At 37.0% G+C, this 21156-nt stretch overlaps 2 protein-coding genes across 5 annotated transcripts in view; one reads left to right on the top strand and one right to left on the bottom strand.

The window, feature by feature from the left end:
- disp (RND transporter family member dispatched) overlaps nucleotides 1–21156 on the top strand; it is a 258859-nt gene that overhangs the window by 66021 nt on the left and 171682 nt on the right. The gene's annotated exons all lie outside the window — the stretch shown is intronic.
- Nucleotides 5225–12611, bottom strand: LOC141393521 (uncharacterized). The gene is made up of 2 exons (XM_073966558.1): nucleotides 8245–12611; nucleotides 5225–5795 (listed from the first exon to the last, which is right to left on the bottom strand). The coding sequence occupies exons 1-2, from the start codon at nucleotides 12609–12611 to the stop codon at nucleotides 5225–5227; spliced, it is 4938 nt and encodes a 1645-aa protein (XP_073822659.1).

The following is a 21156-nucleotide window of genomic DNA, read 5'->3' as shown; positions in this document are numbered from 1 at the left end:
TAAAGTGTACCCTAGATGTTTAACAATGATTAAAAGTTAGCGGAAGTTAAGGATTTCCAATAGATGAACTTCAAAAAAATATATTAAGGCACAAACCACGGTGCCTGTTTCTATTAATAAAACACTTTATCTTTGATAATTAATACAACACTTTAACTTCAAAACATTTATTTGATTTATTAAATTACTTTAACACATATAAGTTAATTTAACACAGGATATTTTATCTTTTTAAAAAAGACTTTGTGTTGACAGAGCAACATGTCTTCATTTTATTAGAAAAATATTGGCACTGAAATTTACAATTGTGACTTAAAGCTACTTAACTAATTTATTCTGCTGCAACGACGACATGTGCGCTGAGTAGGCATTATTTCATTCCCACATTTTGGTGCAACCTGATATTGCATACAATAATTATGAGAATGAATTTCGTAGATTTTTCTCATGGCTGGATGGTTGGTTATGTGATACGCTCAACATATTGTGCCTTAACTTATATTTGATTTATTACTTTACTTTAAGAAACAAATTAAATGATGTTGTTCGGCTGCGTAATCGACATCGTTCTTAACTCCTCCCTCCTTAAATATCTGCGTCTCGCTGATCGGGGAATCTATGGTGGATAATTGGACACGTAGCTTTGGGAGATTTAATGTCCTTGTTTGTTGATACCACAACTATCCAAAGCAAAAAGTAATGGAGGCAATGAACATAACGTTAATTCCAATGGTACCATTAAATCTTACTCCTAACTGGTTCAATCGGTTTATGTTATTGAGGCCTATCTCATGGACATATTTTATGTCAAGCAGCTGGTCGTCATGTGTAATATTTGCTAGCACTGACGGTAGGGCTTGAACCTTCGTGATTGCATTGCTAGAGTAAGTATGATTCGTGATCACCACCGACTAATTTAAGAGTTGCAGAAGATAAGTACCATTGAGAAAGTCGGTTTCAAGTTTTAAGTAAAGTTTTGTATTCCCTTAATGTAATGACAATTATTTTAATATAATTCAATTATAATTTAATGACAATTATTTTTTTTTTTTTTTGCCTTATTAAGGCGAAGGTCATTTTTTAGAGTGATATTTGAATTAATTCTCTTTCGAGTTGAGCTATTTAGACCTAATAGGTACATTGAAAAATTAGGAATCCACCGAAGTCCCACACATTCAACCACTATGCTACGTTTCACGGGTGGTTAGACCGATCATCAGGCATATTGAATGGTGTTTTTTAGTGGGTGGACGAAGGCTAAGCTTGGAGACTAGCATTTATATCACAAATTATTCGAAATTTGTATATTCGAATTATTTATTTATTTTAATGTTAGTCATTTAATTCCAAACCTTTCCTATAGTTCAATGTACCTATTAGGTCTAAATAGCTCAACTCGAAAGAGAATTAATTCAAATTATTTTTTTTTAGAAAATGTCCATACTATATGAAACTTTTCAGATTCCGTTCAGTACTGACAGAATATTTCCAAAGATTTAACACCATTATTTTTCTTCGCTCTTTCTAGAATCCACTCCTTGTAGAATATTTTCAAAGATTTAACACTTTGTTTTTTCCTCACAAGTGATCTTTGGTACTCTGCACACCAGAATTTTATTTATTTTTTTTTGTTAAATTTTTTATAAGAATGAATGCATTTTTCCTTGAAAGAAATCTGTTTTTGCCAAGTATTTGTTCTCTTTCGGTGGCCAAATTGTTCGACATTATTCAATGAAGTATATCTGAAGACCTATTTATATTTATGTTAGTTCTACGCAGAAGTCTAGCCTTATGGGCGTGGTTCTATCGCTTGCTGTTGATGTCGATGGTTGTTCTAGCGCGTGGACTATGTCAGCAGTATTTCAGTATTTGATCGTTCGTGTCGTTGTTGATGGGAATATTTTTGTTCAATGAATCAACTGCTGACTGAAGGCGCGTGACATTTAACAGCATTAACTTAATTTGAGTTAACTTGTATAATCGCAGAAAAATAAATTCTGCTTAGGTTTAAATAATCACAAACTTAAAACTAGCGTAGTATGTCTACCGTCGTCAAGAACTGCCTTGACGGCAATTTCAAAATTATTTGACATAATGGGAAGCTTTGTATTCCTTTTTCTAATATTATTAATATTATGACAATTGCGTTTTTTTCTTATTTTTTTTTTTCAAAAAAATTTACCTACTTGATAATCCTTTTCACTCCTTGTAGAATATTTCCGTAGATTTAACACTTTTTTCTTCACTCTTTGTAGAATATTTCTAAATATTTAACACATTGTTTTTTTCCTCACAAGTCCCTTTTGGGCCCTCAACATACCAGCATTTTCTTTGTTTTAAGATTGAATGCATTTTCTGTGGAAGAAATCTGTTTTCGTTGAGTATTTGTTCCCTTTCGGTGGCCGAGATCGGCCGTTCGACTGCGCCAATAATAAATGCAATAGGTAAAAGTTTTTCGACGTCATTGAATGAAGAATATCTGAAGACCAAGTTATATTTACATTATCTTCTGTTTTTAGATTGGTCTTTTGGTTTTGTTTAATTCCTTTCTTTTCATGGCATCATTAATTTGGTCTTTCAAGGCTTGATTTTGCGTTCGAATTAGGACACTTAGTCCCTGAAGTGCTGCATTAATTGCCGAATTGATTATTTTTTTCATCTGTTCGACGTTCAGGCTGTCACTTCCCTACATTTTTTAATGCGATAACTCTGTGCAATTAAACATGAGACACTAGCATTACTTCAAACATAATTGTTGACTCAACCAATTACATTAAGGACATTCACGTTTGAAGTAACGATATTTTAATACCCGTCCCCGATCTTGCAAATAATTTTTTTCCGTTGCTGTGTTAGTCTTAGCTCTTTGTCGATTCTTTTAGTAGCATTTTCATATTATTATAACAGTGTAGAGAGCGGGAAATAAACATGGAAAAGTACGAATGTGATTTCGATTCTCCTTTTTATTGGCTTATGTGGTTCAAATTGTCAACATTAAATGGTTGTAACAAGGACAATCACAAAATATTGTTATGCTCAGTTATATTAATTGAAATGAAATATTGTTTCTGTTAATATAAAGTGTACCCTAGATGTTTAACAATGATTAAAAGTTAGCGGAAGTTAAGGATTTCCAATAGATGAACTTCAAAAAAATATATTAAGGCACAAACCACGGTGCCTGTTTCTATTAATAAAACACTTTATCTTTGATAATTAATACAACACTTTAACTTCAAAACATTTATTTGATTTATTAAATTACTTTAACACATATAAGTTAATTTAACACAGGATATTTTATCTTTTTAAAAAAGACTTTGTGTTGACAGAGCAACATGTCTTCATTTTATTAGAAAAATATTGGCACTGAAATTTACAATTGTGACTTAAAGCTACTTAACTAATTTATTCTGCTGCAACGACGACATGTGCGCTGAGTAGGCATTATTTCATTCCCACATTTTGGTGCAACCTGATATTGCATACAATAATTATGAGAATGAATTTCGTAGATTTTTCTCATGGCTGGATGGTTGGTTATGTGATACGCTCAACATATTGTGCCTTAACTTATATTTGATTTATTACTTTACTTTAAGAAACAAATTAAATGATGTTGTTCGGCTGCGTAATCGACATCGTTCTTAACTCCTCCCTCCTTAAATATCTGCGTCTCGCTGATCGGGGAATCTATGGTGGATAATTGGACACGTAGCTTTGGGAGATTTAATGTCCTTGTTTGTTGATACCACAACTATCCAAAGCAAAAAGTAATGGAGGCAATGAACATAACGTTAATTCCAATGGTACCATTAAATCTTACTCCTAACTGGTTCAATCGGTTTATGTTATTGAGGCCTATCTCATGGACATATTTTATGTCAAGCAGCTGGTCGTCATGTGTAATATTTGCTAGCACTGACGGTAGGGCTTGAACCTTCGTGATTGCATTGCTAGAGTAAGTATGATTCGTGATCACCACCGACTAATTTAAGAGTTGCAGAAGATAAGTACCATTGAGAAAGTCGGTTTTGCAGTCCGACTCAATCAAACTCTTGTAGTTTGTCATGTAGATAACGTTGTCACTCAATACTTCGACAATTTCTTCTTGGGTGCGTCTATATTTACATTTAGCCGATCCGCTTTTGAGAATAGTGTTAAGGCAGTCATCTGACCAGCCAGCTGACAGGCTCGGATATTTTTTTTTATTTCATCCACTTTGTATTGCTCATTATTATTTTCAATTATACTTTCTTGATTCCTTAGAATATTATTCCAATCTGTTGAATCAGGGCTTCCAGCAACCCATTTCCACGCCGATCCGATCGATTGATCTAAGGGTTCTTCTTTTTACATTCGTCAATTTGTTAAGGCGTTCTTGCATCTGCAACATGTGGTGTAAAATGAATTATTTGTTTTATCTGATTTCGAAAAACGTTAATTGGGACTTGCATGGGGGTTATAAGGTCTAAAGCATTCTGATCTGCGCTGTGGGCCGTTGAACCTGTGGATTCAATGTCCTTGTATTTTGAAGGGACTATTTTGTCCTTCAATGAGGTTTTAGATGTCTTTTATCAAGGCAGTGTCACCAAGATAAAATTATAGGTTTAACGCAAGCACATAAACTTGGTTAAGACGGAGAGGAAATGATTGTAACACGATAAGTAGTTTTCACTTTCTCCTTTCTTTATTGAAAAGTTTGTTCTTAAATACTAAATTATTGCTAACTTGCACATTTACATTGAATATCTTGACCTAGTAAAATGGTTTAATAATTATTACAAAAATAACTATTGTGGTTCATTAGCCTACAACCATTCTACGACATTGTTGTTGACTTTTTAGTTAATAACAATAAATCTGCGTTTGCAGTTTTTAACTAGAACGTTTCGTTTATCGCAATGACATAATGAATGAGTTATGACGATATGAACAAAAGCATGAACGCATACATTTATTATTTTGTTTATTTATTATTTAGACATAGCAATGCAAAAAGTCTTTAAGACCAACGTTTGTTTTTAAGCATAAATATATTTTCGATGATGTGAATGTCTGAACAGGCTCCCCGCCGTTGAGCCATGCTCAACTGAAATTTGATATGCTGGTACAACATATATTAGTTTACATTAAAAAGAGTGCAGTAGTATGATTGTTCTTGACCTAGGCAACGAACAAAATGTATATATATATTTTTTTTAATTTCATTTTCTTATGAATATTATGATACGGAAACAACAAATTCTGATGACGCGACATTTTGACGGACTGCTGCTATGGGAGGTTGTTGACTTGGCTTCATTTTAATGGATTGTTTTCTCCTGTAGACTGCTGTGACGATTCCAATTGCAAGAATGTGGGCAGCGTAAGCTACTGTTGCATGATGTCTTTTGATGTTGTCAAGTTCCAGTGGCAGGTCATTTAGAACTTGTTGATGTAGTTGATTTTGAATTTCAGATATATTCTTGATGTGGTCAATGTAATTTTTGAAATGTATCTTACTATACTGCGGTTTGTCTGGATAACTGATTTCTGTAACGTTGGCGGTGGCTGTGTATGACGAGTGAAGGGATGATGAATATGTTGGATGTCCCTGAATGAACATTGACTTGTATTTTAGGGTACAGTCTGGACTTATTTTAATGAGACCGGTGCCCTGCAATATTACTCGGGAGTGTTCCTGATTGCATACAGTGGTTACTTGAGTTTGATGTGACATTGTATACATCCACTGGTTGCTGTGTTTTAGTTGTGTCATCGACATGTCGTCTATAAATGGGTCCACGGTACAACTGGGACGAGTGGTATTATTAAGAAGTGAAATTTCGCATAGGCACTTGGCTGCGTCCGCATTGAATTTAGACTGCATATTTGGACATAAAACTTCATCTTCTGTTAGTGGTGTGCATCGTGTCCATTCTTGTTCATTTAATGTATAATATTCATCTCTGTGGGGGGTTATAGCGATGAGGTCGCTACATGGCCTAATGATCATCATGGTGCTATTGACGAGTGCTGGAATTGGATGTAGCTTAAGCAGTTCCAAAGATTCTGGGTCACATAGAGGAATTGTTATATAGAAAATGATATGATTCTCTGTGATTCCTCCCTTTACATTCATAATTTTGTAGAGCTGCAGGAGATTATCTTGACGGACGGGTAGCTGCAATGCTGGTGGAAGATGATTTCTGACTTGTATGAGCTCTGATTGAAGTTGTAGTGGTGATAGTAACATTGGGCTGATTTCCCCATGATGCGAATCGGACAAAGTTGTTATTATTGCTGTTTGTATTCGGTGTAGCCTTACTAATATCAATGACAATTGAGAAGATAGTGACACCATATTTTGGAACAGGTTAAATTGGTGACTGTCTTGTTCGTTTTCGTGTAGCCGTTTTTCAATGTTGTTCAATTGACGATCAAGGCTGTCGAAGTCTTCTTTTAGTTGTAGTTCATCTTGTTTAAAAATGTTGAGGGTTGAGTTAATAACTGAGGTTTGGTTTCTTAAGAGCTGTTTCATGTGGGTTTCATCTTCTTTGATTAAGGTGATAGTGTCTGACATTTGTTCCGCGTAATTTGAGTCCAAAACTCCAAAAAGTGAGTTAGCAATGTTTCCAACAATATTTACAGCACCACGTTTGCTTCTTTTGTTTTTTAGCAAAAGGTTTCCGTCCTTGAGGTCTGAGAAACCGAGCTCAAGGGTATGTAGAATGTTCAGACACGGTGTCCTTTGGGATATGAGGGTACATAACTTCTGGAGTGCCGAAGTGCCATTTGTAAATGTGTCCATCTCTCGCCAGTATGGTTGTAGTTCATAGTACGTTATAAGTTTCCAGTCTGATCTTAAGATACGTGTGGTGCCAATTCCTTCAAAGTGTATTCCAATGTTGGGTTCAAACTTGGTTACCTCTATTTTGTTTGCACAAATTAAGGGAAGTGCACATAGAGCTACGATCATCGTTAGCATGATGCTAGAGCTTGAAGTTGTTCGTTTCCTTTTGCTTGGACGTTCGTCTGTTGATGTTGAGGATGATTGCGTCTCCAGCTCTTCCTCATTGGTCGGGTTTGGTGATAGTTGCACGGTCGGCAAGTCTTTGCAGGTATTGTCTTCTTCGAGATGCGGTTTTTACGTCAGCAACTCTCACTAAATTGTCGTTTCCTTTGTATGTTTTGATAACACGACCTAAGGGCCACTTCATGACCGGAACATTGTCTTCTTTTATAATGACAATGGCTCCTGGTTGTAGATTCTTCGACTGCTCTTTCCACTTACTGCGATATTGCAGTTCGTTTAGATAGTCTCGTGACCACCTGCTCCAAAATTCGTGCTTAAGTCGAGAAACCAGATTCCACCTTGTCGCTAGGCTTAAGGTTGGTTGCTTTGCTTGCGAGTCCACTTGTGCAGTGAGTGGTTCTCCAATCAAAAAGTGTCCTGGAGTGAGTGCACCTATATCATTGGGATCATTTGACATCGGAGAAATAGGCCTCGAGTTTAATATGGCTTCAATTTCAATGACCAAAGTCTCGAGTTCTTCATAAGTCAAGGATGCATTCCCCATGCTTCTGATTAGAAGATGTTTTGCTGACTTGACAGCGGCTTCCCAGAGGCCACCGAAGTGTGGCGCTCTTGGCGGAATGAAATGAAACTGAATGCCCTTGTTGTTGCAAGTATTTGAAATGGCTTCTTGGGCATTTGTTGTATGTATGATGGTTGACAGTTCAGGTAGCTTGTTTTTTGCTCCTACGAAGTTCGTTGCGTTGTCGCAGTATAGGTTTTGGCAGTGCCCACGTCGTCCGATGAATCTTTTAAGAGCACCTATGAATGCCTCTGTTGTGAGATCACTCACTAGTTCCAAGTGTACTGCCTTCGTCGAGAAGCAACAAAATACTGCAATGTATGCCTTGTGTGGCCGTTTTCCGCGAAGTTTGTAATGTACTGTTATTGGGCCACAAAAATCTACCCCAGTATTAATGAAGGCTCTGGCTGGTGTGACACGCGTGGAAGGCAAGTTTCCCATAACTTGATTAAAAAATGCTGGTTTAGCTCTGCTACAAATTGTACAGCGATGAACCGTAGCTCGAGCCATAATCTTCCCTTTTAGTGGCCAAAACCGTTGTCGTACGATTCCCAGCAATGTTTGTGCGCCACAATGTTTATTTTCTTTGTGGACCATTTCAAATATTAATTTTGAAATTGGGTCATTGTAGGGAATAAGAAGTTGATGCTTGGAGTCGAATGACAAAGACGATGCTTCAAGACGACCCCCAACCCGAATTAGGCCGTCATTGTCCAAGAATGGTGACAGGTTACTCAGTTTACTTGTTCCACGCACCTCTTGATACTTCTTCAGTTGTTGAATTTCTTCCTTAAAGTCCGACTCTTGTATGTGCCTGATGATATGCCTTAAAGCCGTGTCTAGCTCGACCGTTGTAAGTGATCCTTGGGCCTGTCGAAGGGTATTTTTGCATCTGCTCTGAGTAATGAAACGCAAAACGTATGCTATGATTCGTTGTAGACGGATGAACGAGTTGTTGTGATTTATGTTGTACATAAAGTTGGTTGGTGTCACTGAAGTGACGAGTGCCTCTGGTACCTTCCTCTTTCTCTCGAGATTGGTCGAAATTGCAAGATTTGAATTGAATTTTTCTGGCCATGTTGTATCCTTTCCGTGTAAAAACAAGGGACCACAGAACCAAAGAGTACAATCTTTAAGGGCTGTCGGCGATATGCCGCGAGATAGTACATCGGCTGGATTGCACTTTGAGCTGACATGACGCCACTGTTCTGCCTGAGTGATTTCTTGTATGATTGCAATTCTATTGGCCACAAATGTATTGAATGCTGCGGATGATGAGTTTATCCAGGCCAGCACGAATTCTGAGTCAGTCCAAAACCAGGTTGGACACGTCAATTGAAGATCGATTTTGATTTTTGAAGCTAGCTGGGCTCCAAGTACTGCTGCGCAAAGCTCCAACCGTGGTATGGTTTGCCTTTTGAGTGGGGCAACGCGAGACTTCGAACATAGGAGACGTGTCATGATTGTTCCATCTTTAAAGGTTGATCGCATATAAGCCGCTGCGCCGTACGCCTTTTCTGACGCGTCTGTGAAGATGTGTAGTTGCCTTGATTCTGGCACTCTCCCTTTAAAGATGTGTCTATATATCTGAAGATTTTTTAGAGCGTTTAAGTCCGATCGAAACGTGGTCCATTTAGAGTGTAAGGATTCTGGTAACGATTGGTCCCAGTCTAATTTTAACTCCCACAATTCTTGTATGAATATTTTGGCCGTAACTGTGACTGGAGACAGTACCCCTAATGGATCAAAAAGTCTGGCAAGATCTGAAGTCACTGTACGTTTAGTGACTCTCCTGACGGGATCAATATTGACTTTTACACAGAAGGTGTCATCTTTTGGAAGCCATGTTAACCCTAATGTTTTAACGGTGTCAGCCTTTGAGCTCTCGAAATCTAAATTTACTTCTTGATCTCCTTCTGAAATGTCTTTAAGCAATTGAGGGTTATTAGCACACCACTTGCGTAAGTTGAACCCGCTGTCTTTCATAACTTGAATGAGTTGCTGCTGCAAATTTACTGCGGTTATTAAACTGTCGGCTCCGCCCAGGCCATCGTCGACGTAAAAGTTCTCTTGCAGAAATTGCGAGGCGAGTGGGTAGCGGATTGCGTTCTCTTTGGCCATTCGTTGCAGGCATTTTGTTGCCAGATATGAGGCGGCTCTTGTGCCATATGTGACTGTGTTGAGTTGGTAGTAGGTTATAGGCTGAGTGACATTCTTTCTCCAAATTATTAGTTGAAACTGGCGGTCCTCAGGAGAGATTAAGACCTGCCTGTACATTTTCTCGACATCAGTTGTAAAAACGTACTTGGGTAGCCTAAATCTCAGTAGTATAGAGAACAGATCGCTCTGAACCGTAGGTCCTGCGTACATAAGATCATTTAGCGAATGCATTGACGAAGTTTTGGCCGAAGCGTCGAATACTACACGGAGCTTTGTTGTTGTGCTTTCAGGTCGTTGTACGCAATGATGTGGGATAAAGTAGTGTGGGGAGCGAATAGCATCTGTCGATATTTTTGTCATGTGTCCTAGGTTTTCATATTCTTCCATGAATTTGACATATTGTTGTTTCAACTCAGGATCCTTCTGCAACCGGCGTTCGAGGGAAAAGAATCGATTGATTGCGATCCCATGAGAATCTCCTAAGGCGTCGGGGTTTTGATGAAATGGTATTCGAACTACGAATCGATTTTTGTTGTCCTTGGTGGTGTGCTGCTCAAAGTGATTTTCGCATTGTCTTTCTTCGAGGGACATTGGTTTGCTGGTTGTCTTGATTTCTTCCAATTCCCATAGTCGGGCGATAGAGGCGTCAAGCGATTCATCCGTCGTACATATTCCGCATGTAAGGTTCCTGGGCTGTTCCTCTTGAATTTTTCCTGAGATTACCCATCCAAACACAGTGTTTTGCATTGTAGGGAGATTCTTGGCTAATTTTATTTGTCCAATCGACAATAGTTCGTGATAATGTTCTGCACCTAGCAATATATCAATTTTATCAGGACGGTTGAAGGCTGGATCAGCTAGCGTCAGATTCTTTGGAATCGACCAATCTTCAATGTTAATGAATTGTGATGGCTGTGGTGATAGGATACGAGGCAAAACAAACGCTTCAAGTCGAGTCGAATAATTGTTGATTCGAGACTTTAGAGCTACATTTACTCGATGGTTTGTTCTAGTGTTGGTTGCACCGATCCCGTTGATATTGATTGTTGATTTTTGCATTGAAATGCCAAGTCGCTTTACTAAACGTTCTGTGATGAAATTGACTTGGGAACCCGAATCGAGCAAAGCGCGACACTCCACTTCTGCTTCATCCACCTTTATTTTTACTACAGCAGTGCTGAGTACCACGTACGAGCTGATTTGTTCTTTATTAGCAGCAGCTAGCGCCGTGGCTTCCTGATTATTGCACGACTCAGTATTTACGGAGGCTACTCCACCGGCAGGCTTTGTACCAGTTCCAGCTGATAAAGTCGTACGACTATCTTGTTTGTTCGTAGACCCTTGCTTGCGTTCTAGATGCAACAATGTGTTGTGTTTCTTGTTGCATTTCGTGCAACATCGTGTTGTACATTGCTTCGATGAATGGCCCGCCTTTAAACAGTTCACACATCGTTTTTGCTTTTGAGTGAAGTTTAGTCGTTCTGGCGGTGTCATTTTGAGAAAGCTCTGGCAGTGATATAGCTTATGGGTGCCATTTTTACACAGAGTACACATGTTGTCTCCTTGGTTTGCCGATGCCACTGTAGCACACGATTTAGGTGACGTTTTTTCCTTTTGACCCATCGCCTCCATTGACTGGAATCGAGTCTCCAGAAATTCTAGGAATTGGCTAACTTGCTGCAACTCCCTTGGGTTGACAATAGACCTTTCATACTGGCTGTAAGTACTTCGGTCTAGTTTCCTCGACAGTAGATGAAGTAACATTGGACTCCAAGAGGACGTGTCGACTCCAACGTTCTTAAGCGCATGTAAGCACTCTTGAGTGACGTCATGTAGCTGCTTAATGGACGCGGCAGATGACCCGGTCGATGGTTGATCAACCAGTTGATGTATAAGCGATGCTACCAGCACTCGCTTATTGTTGTATCGATCTTGCAGCATTTTCCATGCCGCGTCATAATTTTCGGCAGTAGCTGATATATGACTAATCAGATTTTCTGCTTCACCCGTCAGATTTGCCTTCAGATACCACATCTTTTGTACTGTGGGTATGCGTTGGTTGTTTACCAACTGTGTAAAAAGATCACTGAATGCCGGCCATTTTAAATAATCCCCATTAAACTTTGGGATTGTTACCTTCGGTAGCGGAATTACACTGTGTGTTGACAAGTTACTCCCCAGTTGAGGTGCGTTTCTTACATTATCAGAGCATTTGTCCTTCAGGACCGCCAGCCGAATTAGGTTATGCTGCACCGAATCTTCTAGGCTATCGTAACTATCTTGATCTAGCCCGATTTTGGAAGGGTCCTTGATCTGCTGCCAAATTTCGTCGAATAAATCTGTGATTTGGCCCCACAGCTTTTTTATCGTATCTTCTTTGATTGTATACAATGGAATTGATTGTCCGGCTTCGATACTGTCCAAGCTCTGCAAATGGCGCTTAAGAGCAGCCATTCTGGCTTTTATCCTTCGGGCCAGCCCCTCAACTTGGGTTGATGCATATACCTCTATCTGGCCCGAAGTTTGGCCTTCTGAACTAATTTCTTGGGCTTTTTTCGATGGACCTGGCTTGCTCTTCACTTTGTCTAATTCCGCCGCGATGTAGTCCATTGTTGAATTGAATTTTTCTCCAATGTTCTTATGTAAATTCTCCGCTATATATGGGTCATCCTCTGGCAAAGACGGATCATTGCGGATCTGGTTCTCCGCCTTCTCAAACGTCTGCCAGAGCGCCGTTAGCTCGTTACGCTTGCTTAAATAGAACTCCTCCGTCCTTCTGTCGTGCGGCGCCTTCTTAATTGTCGACACGAATTTGTCGAAATTGCTGGCCCTTACTCCCTGCAGAGCTATAAGGTCTTGTACCGTTGTCATTGCTATATCTCCAAACCACTTGTGAGGTTGTTGCTAGATATGTAGCTTTATGAGTTTTCGAACGTTGTAACCGAAGTTGAATCAGCAAGGATCTGGTTCGTATCTGAGGTTCTGTGTATACTCAGAAAGGATATGCGTTGTATGCGGGATCGTATTTAGAATCAGGATATGTGGGATCGTATGTAGAATCAGGATATGCGCTGACCGTATGTAGAATCAGGATATGCGCTGATCGTATGTAGAATCAGGATATGCGCTGACCGTATGTAGAATCAGGATATGCGCTGACCGTATGTAGAATCAGGATATGCGGGATCGTATGGCGAATCAGAAAACGCGCTGTATCCGGGAACTCGAATTAAATAAACGCGACACTTACACTTAAACCGGTACGATCACGTCGGGGTCACCATGTATTTTGAAGGGACTATTTTGTCCTTCAATGAGGTTTTAGATGTCTTTTATCAAGGCAGTGTCACCAAGATAAAATTATAGGTTTAACGCAAGCACATAAACTTGGTTAAGACGGAGAGGAAATGATTGTAACACGATAAGTAGTTTTCACTTTCTCCTTTCTTTATTGAAAAGTTTGTTCTTAAATACTAAATTATTGCTAACTTGCACATTTACATTGAATATCTTGACCTAGTAAAATGGTTTAATAATTATTACAAAAATAACTATTGTGGTTCATTAGCCTACAACCATTCTACGACATTGTTGTTGACTTTTTAGTTAATAACAATAAATCTGCGTTTGCAGTTTTTAACTAGAACGTTTCGTTTATCGCAATGACATAATGAATGAGTTATGACGATATGAACAAAAGCATGAACGCATACATTTATTATTTTGTTTATTTATTATTTAGACATAGCAATGCAAAAAGTCTTTAAGACCAACGTTTGTTTTTAAGCATAAATATATTTTCGATGATGTGAATGTCTGAACAGTCCTCGTTACCGATCTTCTGATGCTGTTCTTGTATATTCCGAATCGCCTTCGCTAGCAGTTTCCGTGGTCTTCTCACTGATATGGTTGATACTTGTTTTTAATCTAGAAAGAGCATTAGCGACGAAGTTTGATCTAACAGGCTTGTAGATCAACTCGTGATTACATTCTTCTATACGTGTTTTCCATCGTTTTAACTTGGAGTTAAAGTTCCTATTACCCAATGCGTAGGTAAGAGGTTGATGGTCCGTATATATCCTTATACTTTTGGCACCGTATAGGTAATTACGCAGATTATCAAGTGCCCATACGATGGCTAGCATCTCTTCCTCGTTTGTTGCATACGCCTCCTCGGTTTTATTAAGTGAACGAGATATATAGGCAATCGGTCTATCCTTCTCCTTGTGAGAGGACAACACCAATAGCATAGTTTGAGGCATCCGTTGTAAGGTTGAATGCCTTATCAAACTCTGGAAATGCTAGAACCTCCGCTGATGTTAAGAGTTTTTAATTTCTGAAAAGCTAGAAGTGCCTCATCTTTTAAGTCTTTAGGAATCTTCCTGGACTGGTTGGTATTCACTTGGGCATTTTCCCCTCTGGTCATGTTCGTCAAAGGTTTTGCCACCCTTGCGTAGTCTTTAACGAACCGTCTATAATATGACGTCGTCCCTAAAAACCATTTAAGATCCTTGAGATTAGTTGGGGGTAAGATGTTCTCTATAGCATTTATCTTCTTCGGATCCTGTTTTATGAAACTCGCACTCACGATGTATCCTAGAAATTCGACTTCCGTTTGCATGAAGTGAGTTTTTTTCAACATTAACTCTCAAGTTTGCCTTATAGAGCACTCCAAAAACTAAGTCAAAGCTCTGATGTAGTTTTTTTTTCAACGCCCTCTTTTGTAATTGGTAAAGAGTTACCAACAATTGGGCAGCCAATAACCCGATAATTATAATGAAATGTAATGACGGGTGCTCAACTTTTAGAACTATATCATTCACAACGTTGGCATTTGTTTTTTCTATCTTAGATTCTGTGATGAAGCCTCTGAAGTGATATTAATTAAGTGGGACATATAAAACAGACGATGAGTAATAGTTGCTTGTTTTACGACTGTTAGTGTATATAAATTATTCTCTATTTTTCCAAGTAATCGATCTTCTTAGAAACAAAAACTTGGATAATGTCGTCTGCAATTAATCGTACATTTGTCTTTTCCCTTTTCTCAGTATTCCAATCTTTCGATATGTGTTCGATTTTTTCACAACTAAAACACTTTAGTTCCTTTTGGTTTGTCTTTACACGATTTCGACGAGTGTCCTTTATTTCCACAGTTAAAGCATAAAGTGTGTTTGTCACTTTTAACATTCGATTTCTCTGGAGAATGTTTTGTCTTGTCAGTGTTTCTGTATTTAAACCACATTGTTTCATAACATTTAAGTTTTTCATTATTTTAAATGTAGTAAATAAATCGAGCTCGAGGTCTTGGATGGTTGTTGTTTTTATTTATTCATTATTTTATTCGATATTTCGTCTTTCATCGAAAGACATCATCAGGATCTATAGAAAAACATTTACATTTTATTGTTTGAATACATGATCATATTGTTGTTGTTACACTTACAAATAGTGATTAAAACTATTACAACAATAACAATAATTTTGCCAACTTTTTCTTTAAATTCGGTTAAATTACGTGCATTGTATAACATTGTTTTGCTCGAAATAGAGTATTTAATTGTTAAGTTCTCTAACACGGGATTTTATAAAAAAACACTAAATTATTTTTTGTTTTCTTTTTGTTAGCTTCTGCTACGACTTTATTCTTCGAAATTAGTTCTATAACTGATTTAAAATTATTACACTTAAAATTTATTACAATCTATTTAGCAAAGAATAGAGTGCTTGATAATGTTATATGTAATTTTATTGTTTTAATTCTTTCAATCGTTTGTCAATAGCAAACGTTTGGAAGCATAAATAAGTATAAGTTAATAAGTTAAGGGATTGTTTGGTAATGTAATAAAAGTCGTATGTACAAATTACGAGTTTATTATATTTTAATAATTTTTATTAAAGTTTTGGTTTACAATGTCTTCATTGTTTAGATGTGAGTTTAAAACTAACAACTATTTTTCAAATTCTTAGTAACTAAACATATTATCTGTAGCTGTGTCGCCCTTGCTCCGCCGCTATGCTGCTTCCGTTCTGTCAGCCTTGCATGTTGAATCGGCGACTCTTGTATAAACAGGTAGCGTTGGATGATATGTTGTACGTTGACAATTTTGCTTCCACAGCGACTCGTGTGGTGTTTGGTTGCATATTTCCAAAAATAATTAACACAAAGTTTATTAAACGTTTGCAAATTTAGCAGTCTGCCGTTTTGATTGGCACGTCTGCTAGTCATCAATTCGCAGAGTTCGAACGTCTTTGCTTCTCCCTGGTTGAGAAAGAACTTTACGTCTCGATGGTTGAGTTAGAACTAACTTCAAAGGAGTTTGAGTAAAACTGATGATGGTTGTTCAGAAAAAGCTCTTCTAATTTAAAGGGTTGCCACGACGTTGTATAAAATACACTGATCCCACATATTCAGCAATGATTATACAGTTGTCACATTTGAATATAAATGGTTCTTTGTTGTTTTCGAGACGACAATCGTGTGATATATTTTTATAATAATTTTTAAATAGAAGAAGTCCTTGCTTATTTTCTCTGGAATCACATTTACATGTTGGGTAACTGTTTTTTAAAATATCTATTTTTTATACGTTGGTTTTTCAAAGATATACGATTTTTGTGGATTTCAGTGTTACGTTTGCATAGTAAAGGTTATCGTTCCTATCGAAAAGTGTTCTATATTAAATGATTAATTATTAAAATTATCTTCATTTTTAAATACACTTTAATGCTAAGTTTATTGTTACGGTTGTTGTAGAAGTTTTTGTTGACGATTCCACTTATTGGGGTAGGTTCTGTATTTACTGAGTGAGCTGTTCTGACATGACTAAAGTTCAAATGTTTTCATTTGTCTTCGCTGCTGCTGCCGTTGCCACCGGGTCATCTTACCTGCTCACGATGCATTTTCCCATTGTCATAATTTAATTCGCTAACTTCTATATTTGTCACTGATGGCTAAAGCTAGAGTTCTGTCGTAACTCATAATGGTTTTATTAGTTAAGAATGGAAGTTTCATTTCTACCTCGTCATAAAATTGTATTACCGTATGTTCGTCTTATCTGAGAGTACTAAGTTCTTGTTCAATTAATTGAATTGTTTTTTTATCTGCACAGTATTGAATGAAGCTAATACTGCATCTGCTGATCCTCTAATTTTATTCCTAATGATGCAAACCGCCATCGTATTTTTCAAATACCTTATACGCGTTATGTGCCGCTTGTCTCCACGACACATAATTTTCAATTTACAACTTTATTCTGAATCAATTCTTTGACTGAAAAATGCAAATAATTACATTCTGGTTTTATAATCAAATTGAATACAATAAAATAGCTTATTAGTCGTTAATGACAAAATTGAATAATAAAATAGCTTACGTATTGTACCCAGTATAACTCCTGCAATGTCATCAATATGGTTTTTAAGTAGATTTATATCATTATTAATCTGGTATATGTGTCTAAGAAAAGATACTTCATCTTCTAAGGTAGATATTTTATTCTGAATCTCACGGCGAAATTTATTAATATATGTTTTACTATATACTGTTGTCTGTTGATATGAGTTGTAAAATCTTGAATCTGTACCGAAAGTATTTTACTTATACGCGTCATGTGTCCAATATCGATTGAATTAGTAATTGTTGTTAGATTCTTAATAAATGATCTGATTTCCTGTTCATCATCACTGTCCATATTTCCTGTTATAAAATTCAGTCCTTTACCTAATCCATTTATTAATCCTCGTTAAATTCTAAAATTCGGTGAAAGATTATTTTATTTAAATTTTAAGAGTAGTGGCATTAAGTCCGATATAGAACCATGTAATGAGTTAATATTGTTGTCAATAGTTTTATAGTAGTGGGTTAAATTAATTATATTATATATTCTGCGGTAGTGGTCAGTGATCCTTATGTCGCTTTTCTTAATTGGAATGTAGCCTTCATTCTCCGTTAGATCTTGTATTTCCATTAGTTGGGATTGAATGCTATGCACCATTGAAGTGGGCAGTAATATAGATTTTTGTAGTTTCATCTAAAAAGGATAATTTATATTTATAATCAAATTATATTCACGCATGATGTTCGTCAATATTCTGTGAGACTTATAGTATTTAAAGTTCCTATCGGTCACGACATGGTCATCGTCAAGTTGGGTTACATTGATTTTGCGGAATTTAGAGTGATTTTTTCACCTCTTTCATCCTTTATGTAAATTGGTCCTGTGTGGATATCTATATTTTCTCCATTTTTATTTAGTTTATGAATTGTCCTTTCTTTATCTGATTTGCGTTTTTAATAGAGTTATTAGATTATTCTCATCAAAAGTTTTTGCATAAATTGTTTTTCTGTTATTCTTGATGATTTGTTCGTTTTTATCTTCAGTGATCCTGACACTGTTTTTTTGATTACAATTTGTCTTCGATAGAAATTAAGTGGGTTATTTGTTTCAGAAATAGTATTAGACAAACTTTCATCTTTGTTGAAATGTGTTTCTATTCTAGATAATGTGTCTGCATTACCGTTCATAATACCTTTTTTTTTATATTTAATATCATAATCATATTCTTGCAAACGTAATCTCCATCTAGCTAGTCTCGAATTTGGTTCTTTTATAGAAAATAAGCAAATTAAAGGTCCGAAGAGATATGGTCTAAAGTAGTTTGTTGACCATACTATCGCAAGAAGCGCCTTCTCTATGGTACTATAATTTGGTCTGCACCATTTAGACTACGACTAGCATAGCAAATAGGATGACCATTCTGTGATAGAACAGCTCCGAGAGCAAATTTACTTGCGTCAGTTTGAAGAACGAATTTTTGGTTAAAATCTGGATATGCTAAAACAGGAGTATTTGTCAACAGTCTCACATGCTTCCATATATTCTAAATTTTTATTGTCAATAACAGAATTTTTCTTAAAACATATTGTCATTGGTCTGGCTATTTTTGAATAGTCTTTCATAAATTTACGATAATAACCGGCTAATCCTAAAAATAGTTTTACTTCCTTTTGTGTCTTTGGTAGGGGAAAATTTTGCACACATATTTTTTATCAGGATTTGGTTTAATACCTTCTTCAGATACTATGTGTCCAAGAAAGTTTGTTTCTCTTTTCATGAATTCGCTTTTATCTAATTGGGGAGCATTCCAAAAACTAAGTCAACGTTATGCAGTTGTTCCGTTTCGCTTTTACCGAACACAATTATGTCATCTATATAGACATAGCTAATTTTTCCAATATAGTTATTTAAAACATCATCGATCATCCTCTGAAATATTGCCGGAGCATTCTTCAATCCGAAAGGTAAACGTAAAAATTCAAATTTACCGTTCATCGTTGAAAATGCAGTTTTCGGTATATCAGAGGGTTTCATTGGAATCTGGTGAAACCCAGAAGTCAAATATATCGTTGTAAAATATTTGGCGTTACCAAGACTTGCCAACGTAGCGTTAATGTCGGGTATGGGATAGGTATCTGGTATGGTTACAGAATTAAGTCTCTTATAATCGATTACCAATCCAAAATTGTTTCTCACCATTCGGTTTAGATTTTTTTTGGGTCTATTCAAACAAGGGAATTGTAAGGACTCTTGGATGGACGTATTATTCCTTCTGACAACAATTCCTTAATTTGTTTTTCTACCTCCTCCCTCATCGCGGCTAGGTATGGGTAACTTTTGGTATAAATCGGATCAGATGTAGTTGTCCGTATCTCAGCTTTTACATTCGTTGAAACTGCTTGACTTTTGTCTATTGGCGCAAATAAGGCTTTGTATTTTTCCAGAAGTTGGTTAATTTTTTCTCGAGTACCAATCGATACAGAATCGTCTAGTACATAATTTAGAGCATTACTGAATTTAGCCTTTAGGGGAATTTCTATCGTATTCCTAACAATGAGAATATGTTGCCTCCTATCTATCAATGCTTCAAGTTCCTTCAGACAATCGTCACCTATAATCCCATCAAATGTCTTCAGTCCGGGCAAGATGTAAAATGTAATATTATCTAATATTCCAAATTTATAAAAAATTGTCCTGTTATTTTTTTAGTTATCATAATTTCTCCACCCGCAGTATTAACTACAAGGGGTTTACTTAAAGGTATACTTCCGGCAGACAAATCTGGGCTACAGAAATTTTTGTTCGAGCCGGTGTCGATCAAAAACTGTAGTATTCTATTCTTGCGGTCTACATATTCTATGTAAGGTAAGCTTGATGGCCTTCCTCCATAAAATTTCGCTCACCCATTTCGCCATCGACTTCGTCAGCCTGTGCATCCTCAATAGTCTCCTCAGAATCAAGATCCTCGCAGTAAGCATCTATATGGAAAAGACGCGCTTGTTTGTCCTTATTATAAATTTCAGATCCATTTCTTTTCTCGGGTTGCCTGGGCCGATTCATGTAGTAGTTAATATTTCTCGATTGTATGGAGCGGTCCACTTCCATGGGCTCGTGCTTGACCTGCTGTTTCTTGGGGTAAGGCACTGGCCTATAATTCGGGTTGTAGTCATGACTGTTATTCTTTGATTGCCAGTTATTGTGCTTGAAGTTATTGGTCTGTTTGTTGTGGTTATAGTAATGTTTGGGTGGTCGAGCTGGTATAGGGGGAGATGTATCCGTTTGTCTGACTGTTGACTGCTTGTATGTACCCGGATGCAAAATATTATTCCTCATTGTTAAGTATTGCATTTCAAGACATGCTGAATATGCCTCGGGCAATGTCCTTGGCCTTTAGATGATAACCATTCTAGACAGATCAGGGCTAAGTCCTCGTATAAATATATCCAATGCTCGATTCCTGTGGGTACTAATCAAAGCACTAATTGTCTCTTCACTGTATGACTCTGTCTTTATCTTATTTATAATCAAGGATAATTGATTATTTACAGTGGAATAGAATTCGTCGACTTTCGACGATCCTTGAGATAGTTGGTTGAGCTGATGTTCCAGGGTTTGGACATCTCTCTTATCAGCGTAATGTAATGACAAAATTTTCTTTACGTCCTTCCAATCGCTATCAAAAATGTTATACGACACCAATGCCCTATCTGCTTCGCCTATAACCTTTTGCCGCAAACTTTGCAGTATAGCCCTATATAGTGGTTTATCTTTGACGATCTCGAAGTCCTTAAGGACCATCTCCACAGAGTGGACCCAAGTCAGTCATATCGTTAGATTGCTCGATTCTGCCTAATCCATTTTCTAATGATCTGACCTGTTCTAAGAGCCGATTGACAGCCCCCGTAAGGGTTGTCAATGTCGTCTTCATTTCCTCCATAGTAGGCACTAATATAATAAGTCAGTAAAAGGACTCACCTGCTTGCTTTTCATACAACTGGCAGAAAGGTTCACTACACTATTCCAACACTCTTATGGATTTATATATTTTCTATGTTTCTATTTCTATTTTTTTATTT

The sequence above is a fragment of the Musca autumnalis genome, unplaced genomic scaffold (assembly GCF_047663935.1).
Source record: "Musca autumnalis isolate F117 unplaced genomic scaffold, ASM4766393v1 scaffold_1, whole genome shotgun sequence".
NCBI lineage: Eukaryota > Metazoa > Arthropoda > Insecta > Diptera > Muscidae > Musca > Musca autumnalis.
The sequence above is the reverse complement of the archived record's forward strand: the minus strand, read 5'-3'. Positions and strand labels throughout refer to the sequence as shown.

Coding starts and splice junctions, on each gene's coding strand:
- LOC141393521 (XM_073966558.1), bottom strand. CDS start 12,611: ATGACAACGGTACAAGACCTTATAGCTCTGCAGGGAGTAAGGGCCAGC. Junction 5,796..8,244: donor CGTCTTGAAGCATCGTCTTT/GTCATTCGACTC, acceptor CACTCGTCCCAG/TTGTACCGTGGACCCATTTA.